At 37.9% G+C, this 6,986-nt stretch overlaps 1 protein-coding gene across 1 annotated transcript; it reads right to left on the reverse strand.

Annotated features, from left to right (window-relative positions):
* Positions 1 to 929: 929 nt before the first annotated feature.
* On the reverse strand, positions 930 to 6,646 carry LOC113095439 (serine/arginine repetitive matrix protein 1-like). The gene is made up of 11 exons (XM_026260970.1): positions 6,394 to 6,646; positions 6,168 to 6,294; positions 5,326 to 5,501; positions 5,034 to 5,216; positions 4,829 to 4,943; positions 4,596 to 4,756; positions 3,898 to 4,056; positions 3,069 to 3,201; positions 2,659 to 2,969; positions 2,515 to 2,553; positions 930 to 1,614 (listed from the first exon to the last, which is right to left on the reverse strand). Exons 1-11 carry the CDS (start codon positions 6,439 to 6,441, stop codon positions 1,222 to 1,224), a joined length of 1,845 nt encoding a protein of 614 aa, XP_026116755.1. The 5' UTR covers positions 6,442 to 6,646; the 3' UTR covers positions 930 to 1,221.
* Between the last annotated feature and the right edge of the window lie 340 nt (positions 6,647 to 6,986).

The raw sequence follows: 6,986 nt of genomic DNA on the forward strand, positions 1-6,986 counted from the left end.
TCAGCTTGTCCTCTAGGGGGAGTCTCCAGGATTTGGGCGTTTTTAATAGACGTCACTGGAGTGAACGTCATGTAGACTTTCCAGCGAAAAATGTTTTATTAGAGAAGTAAGTTAGCTGTAGCAAAATAGATGAAAAAGAAGTGTGCCTAATTGTGTATTGTATTTTAGTGTATTTTAAATCTAAAAAATAATATTTTTAATAAACTAGCAGATATTTAATCGTAATATTTTACCCTATGAAAAGGGTTATATCATGTGTATACCGGTGTAGTTTAATTAAATACCCTATTTTAAAAAAAATGCATTAATTGCAAATAATGAAATAACTATTTTTATAATGTTTGTATTATCACAAGCCTTCAAAATGTTTTGAAACTTTCAAAATCAATTTGATCACGCATGATTTTTAACATTTTACAAGTTAAAGAGCTCTGGTTTGGGGTTGTTTGTAAATGTAAAGATATTGAGAAGGTTCAGAGTGAGATAAAGCAGGGTGATTTACTGCAGGCGAAAGAGCTGGAAATCTACTTCTAGAGCAGAAAGAAAGACAGACAGAATGACAGTGGGTTATTCAGATGTGGGAATAAGTGCTTTATCAGTCATTATCAAGTTCCAGTCAAGATTTTACATGTTAAAGATGTAAACCTACAAGTAGGCATTTGTGATTTAATTAAGTTAATGAGATACTGCTGCTGAAAATCTTAATAAAGTTGTTAATACTTTTGGAAACGTGTTTAATATTTAATGTTTAATGTCATGTACATTTGCAGAAGATCATTATCAGTAGCCTAATTAGCTGATTATTTATTTTACACAAAACATAAACAGCACAGGAAATACCAATTTTAGAAACGGACATAAAGCTTCACACAAATACAGATGTATTTATTAAATTCACAAGAGATTATCAAACACAACAGAAACAGCACAAACCTATTTGATCATCCATCACAGCAGATTAAAAAAACTACATTTACACCTTCACTTAATACAGACACACAAATAAAATACATTTCAGTCAGTTTACACAAACCCTGAGCCATGAAATAAAACCATACAAAATACATTTCTAAACGGTGTGTTCATTTCCAGTGTGAGCATAGCTTATTTTAACTTGCTTATTAAGAACCTTTTTCTAAAAACCAACAAGTTTAGCTTATTTGTAATACTGACATTCATCCAGGTGATGTGAAACCATAATAAATAAATACATGTAGCGTCCTATCTTCTCTTTTCTTTACTTCCCTCTTTCTTCTCTTTCTTTCCACCACTCTTCCCTTTTCCTTTCTTAGCCTCCTTGTTCAGCTCTGCTCTGTCCCGTACATTATTCTGAGTGCTGTAGACTCTTTGGTTCAGAGAGATGTAGTCCTCATAGGGGCCCATTGGACTAGCCGTGTTTCCTGGGTGAGGAGAAGAGGATCTCGAGTGTCCCTGCCTGGCAGGAGACCTGTGAGGAGACGCAGACCTGGAGCAATGCTGTCCGGGTGGGTTCACATTGAGAGAAAGCGGTCTGCCAGGTGTAGGACTGAGAGGAATAACTATAGCCTCTCCCTGTTGTCCGACTGTGAGGAAGATTTCAGGGTATGGACATGGCTGGTTATTTGGTCCATGTGTCTGAAAGAGACCCAAAAATAAACATTACACTTTAGACTTTGTACTGTTGATGCACTTGAATAATTTGTATCAACGACTGCCAAACAATTTGTTTAATGATTAATTTTTCCGAACCCCTAATTTACATGACTCTAATCTGCAGTGATTGGTCTGATTGGTCTAATTCGCCTTGAAAAAGCTGTGTTTGTGAAGGCAGTGCTACTTTGTGTACAGTTTTTTTTTGCCGCTCCAAAAGCGGCATCTAGTGGCAAAGGATGAATTAGCATTTTCATTCAGACCAACACGAAAAGACCAACAAGTAGGAGAGGAATATGCTAATGTTTTATGTTGTCCTAAACTACTCATTTCCATGATTCAGAGTCTACTCTTTCTTTAGAGAGACAATAACTCAAAAATCCATGATAGGGGCACTTTTAAGAATGAATAGCACTTTTGGCAAATATTGTTGAAAATAGTTAATACACACACCATGAAGACTCCAGCAATAACAGTGGCCTGTTAAAAGCTATTTTGTTTTTATATAAAAATGAAAGTCTTTTCTAAACAAATAGAAAAATTCACAGTGTCCTATAGAAGTTCATAGTGACCACATTGTCACGCTACAAATATGACAAAAAACGAATATGATTGTCTATGCATCTCTTGCACTATATTCAAGCCTTTTGAAGCCATACGATAGCTTTGTGTGAGAATCAGACCATGATTTACATCATTAAATGAGTCTTCCCATTCACTGAGCTGTTCATTAAAAACATTGTTAAACCAGATCATTGAGTGAGTGAGTGAATTTATCAGGATAATGATAGTGACCATCATATGACTTTTGAGTAGTTCGGAAGTATGGAAACTATAATGATTTTGATTCTGTAAACAGTTTTTGTGGTCACCTACAGTACCTACCTGATGTGGAGGGAAGCACATGGAAATCTGAAATGATATCTGTAAAACAAAAGTGTGCTTCCAGTTAATTTCAACAACTTACTTGGAATTGTTAGAGATGAAAAGCAAAGACAGATGCAGTACATGCCACACCAAATCCCTAACCTGCGCAGACAGATCATCATGCAGTAATCTCTCAGGGGGGTATGAGGCCGATCTGGGGGGAGGCCCGACAGGTGTGTCTGGTTCACTGACGCTCAGAGTGGGAGAGGAAGATCTGGAACAAACTTTTTTTGGCGCAGCAGGTGATGCAGGGGTCAGGGTGATTTTAGGGGCTAATGATTTATTGTTCTCTCTCTTGGTTCCAGGGCTGCAGTTCTGGATGCCTGGCAATGCACTGAGTGTCACGCGCTGGTCATCCAGTCGTCTGCTCTGACAGTTGGCCACCAGTTTGAAAAACTGCTCAGGATCTTCCACTGCATGCAACAAGCCAGTACAGTGTGGATATACATTAGGATTGCAGCGATGCATTTTTTATTTCGAGCAAGTCATTCATAATAAGGAGACTTGGTCACCTGTTTGACTAGTGTTTGGAGAGGAGGACGGCTTTTTAAAGGGTTCAAATGAGCACCTCTGGTCATCCATTCGCCGTTGCTGTGCATGATGCACCAGGGAAAAAAGCTGGTCCTGATCAATGCAATTTTGTACCTGATGCAGAAAAAGAAAACAATGTTCATTTCATTTACCGTATTTTCCGGACTAGAAGTCACACTTTTTTTCATAGTTTGGCTGGTCCTGCGACTTATAGTCAGGTGCGACTTTATCAAAATTAATTTGACATGAACAGAGAGAAATGAACCAAGAGAAAACATTACCATCTACAGCCACGAGAGGGCGCTCTATGCTGCTCAGTGCTCCTGTAGTATACACTGAAGACATAGGGCGCCCTCTCGCGGCTGTAGACGGTAATGTTTTCTCTTGGTTCTTGGTTCTAAATAAATGCAACTTATAGTCCGGTGCGACTTATATATGTTTTTTTCCTCACCATGACGTATTTTTGGACTGATGCGACTTATACTCAGGTGCGACTTATAGTCCGAAAAATACGGTATATTTGGGGCTCAGCAGCATTCTACCTTCACAGGAACATAGTTTGGTTACCATATAAAAACTGTCTATGTTAACAGACAGCATGACGCAGACTTAACATGTTTTATTTTATTTTATTTCTATTATTATTATTTTTTTTTTAAAGGGACCATGTAAAATTTTAACACAAATGTTTCCATTTCATGCATTCTACCAGATTAAGCAAAAAGGCCAATTTTCATCCCAACAGGCAACTAACATTATTCAGAATGAACTGTGCTACAGTTGAATGCAGTCTGGATTGTGGCTGCTCACCTCGGAGGCAGGGCTGAATGTTTCCGATCTCTGGGCTGATTTAGGGGGTGAGCCTGATCCAGACAGGGATACGGGTTGAGATTGAGACTTCTTAGGGGGGGCAGGAGACCCCAGCTGGATATTGGGAGCATAACATCGCTGATCATCTATCCGAGAGCCCTGCCAAAGAGACAATAATACAAGAGTGCATCGTTATCGCAGAGTGCTTTTAAACTAATGATAGTCTATTCAGGCTTCTGTTTCTGGGAATGTACCAATTATAGAAACAGGAGAGCGCTAGTAAATGTTGATTAACATCTTAAAATAAGCCCCTTTTTTGCTGGCCTATATTTGGGCTCTTGCCCTTGTTAAAGCTGTGCATTTGTCTCACAAATGTATCATTAATAATTTTCCTTGATTTTTTTTTTTAATAAAACATGCTGCAAATTATTTGTAGAAACCAGGTTAAATTTTTTAGGATTCTTGGGTGAATAGAACAGAATTTTATTTAAAATAGAAATCTTCTATAACATTATACATGTCTTTACTCTCACTTTTGATCAATATAATACATACTTGCTGAATAAAATAATACATTTATCTTTAAAAAAAAAAAAAATATATATATATATATATATATATACTGAGACCAAACGTGTGAAAGGGAACATACAGTATAATGCCTTTAAATGATGAAGGCAACATCTGAGCGTACTCACCTGAATTCTGGAGACCATGCTGAAGAGGTGATCTGAATCCGCAGCAGTTATCCCACGAGGCGATGTGATCTCTGGCAGCTGGTTTAGCGTCGCCCGCTGGTCATCGAACCGTCGGCTTTGAGTGCTAGCAATGAGTTTAAAAAACTTCTCGACATCTTGATCTGGGTGTAGAGGAACAGAAACTGCACTGACTGGTTTGTCCTTTGATAAGTCATTACACATGACACACTTACCTGACTGGGTGTTCCCCATAGGTCCAGGTGATAAAGGGTTAATTGAACAGCGTTGTTCATCCATACGTCTACTTTGTGCTTGACTAACTAGACACAACAGCTGATCCTGCTCACGCTGATGGATTCAGAACAAGAATAACAGGCTTTTTGAGAAAAATATGGCTTAAGTATCCGAGGCTAGTGTAAATATAACATTCATACTCACTTGAAAACTTTCATAGTCCATTCTGTCCTTGTCTGATATAGGGTTGTATGAGGCTGATCTGGTCGTGAGAGTGTTGTAGGTGTCTGTATCAGCAGCAGTTGGAGGATTGTAGCTTGATCTTCTCATAGAGTCCTGGGCCCCGGGGGTCAGGCTTGTTTTTGGAGGGTTGTGTTTCTTCAAACTCTACATGACAGGTAAAGAAGTTCACTCTCAAACCTTTCTTATAGATATACACTGATTTAAAAAAAAACGAACCTTGCAGCATGCATTATATATTGTTTGGAAAACTTACATTAGCTTTGCTGACCAGGTTGCAAATCTGATCAAAGTTTGTCTTCAGTACACTTCCATCTTTCGGATCTTTGATGGTGAACGCCTCCATCCCTGGCAATGAGCTCAGTGCCACCCGCTGGTCGTCTAATCGCTGACTTTGACTCTTGACCAGGAACTGGAAAAAAGCATCTGGATCTGGTGCAGAACATGCAGAGAAAATACTTTTAAGGGAAGATGTCAATGCAGCTGGTACATTTTGAGATTTTGGACTATTTCGCTGTCACAACTAGTGGAAAGAGAACATCCAAAATACACGCTTGTTACATTACACTTTACTCATTTGCATCTGTAGATTTCAATTACAGCATGTATTTAAAATTAGTTTTCTCCTGCACTGAGCCAGAAATCTCCACTTCAGCAGCACTTAAATACAACATTTATTCCTGTGTGTATATATATATATATTTCTAAAACATGTTTTTCCCTCTAAATTATTAAGTGATAAATCCAAAGTCCCCTGTGTATAAACATTTTGCTCTAATATATGAAGAAAAAAAAGAAAAAAATTTTTTTTTTTGAATCTGTCTTTATCCAATGTTCAGATTTCTGTTCTTCAAATTTATGTAGATAAGTGCATATTTATTTAGAAAATACCTAATTTTCATATTGAAATATAATGCTTCAGAAAACATGTAATATACAAAAATGGTCTTTGATCAGATGTGTAAGTATGGGGAAATTTACCTTTTTGTTTCACTTAGTCTTGCCTTAATAAAAATAAATAGCACTAATAAATAGTGTCGTTAAAGATGAGGGTGGAAGTAATTGAATTGGTGTTTTAATCCCAGTATCTGTTCTGACCTGAGCTGTAGCTGTGAGTTTGTTGCTCTGTTGTTGGACCCGAGAAACCGCGCTGTTCTTCATCTGTTCTTCCACGCTGAGCTTCACTAATCGGAGAAAACATCTCGTCCTGCTCGACTGACACTCGCTGTCGAGACAAAAACATACGATTCACTTAACAGACAGTAGGAGCGAAAACCTACATTTGAAATTAAATCTGAAATGTAAAGATAAAAGTATCAAATACCTCCATTTTGTCCGCCACAGACGTCATGTCCAATTCTACAATCTTCATCTGGATTTTCTTCTTATTAAAATGCAAATATCAGTGCATACTTCTTCAAAACGAGAATGAACATTTCTGTCATGCTGCGGTCCAGTAACGTACTTGTGCACAAACTTGTGAGCGAGCTTCTCTCTCGACTGAAGCGACGGATGGAGAGAGCTTTTAGAAGGTCTTAAGCTTTGAATATAACCCACCACAGCCATTAGGAAACATAGACGGGGGTCGTCTTTAATCCCAGATAAAACCAGTTAATCCTCTCCATCATAGCGCCAGGATCTTTTATCACGGGACAGTGACATCAATATCTCTCAGCAGCATCAGTCTGTGTTTGGGTTAATAACTCTATGGAACCGATTAATGGATTTCTGAAAATCAGAAGACAATGGGCTTAAATATTATGATCGTGATGTACAGGGAGAGTGACATTTCAATCAAGAGCTGAGGTACAGGGAGTGCAGTTGCAAATAGTCTACAGACCTGGAACTTTGAAAAGACTGTGAAATTAAGTGCTTAATTTTTTTTTTTAACAAAAATATGAATTGTTATTCATATTT

This window comes from Carassius auratus, unplaced genomic scaffold (genome assembly GCF_003368295.1).
Source record: "Carassius auratus strain Wakin unplaced genomic scaffold, ASM336829v1 scaf_tig00215723, whole genome shotgun sequence".
Taxonomy (NCBI): Eukaryota; Metazoa; Chordata; class Actinopteri; order Cypriniformes; family Cyprinidae; genus Carassius; species Carassius auratus.

Bases quoted from the DNA above. Each gene is read 5' to 3' on its own strand.
- LOC113095439 (XM_026260970.1), bottom strand. From the start codon at position 6,441: ATGAAGATTGTAGAATTGGACATGACGTCTGTGGCGGACAAAATGGAG. The intron at 5,217-5,325 runs GTAAGTTTTCCA...CCTGTCATGTAG, and splicing joins ACCTGGTCAGCAAAGCTAAT to AGTTTGAAGAAACACAACCC. The intron at 4,757-4,828 runs GTAAGTGTGTCA...CTCTACACCCAG, and splicing joins TATGGGGAACACCCAGTCAG to ATCAAGATGTCGAGAAGTTT.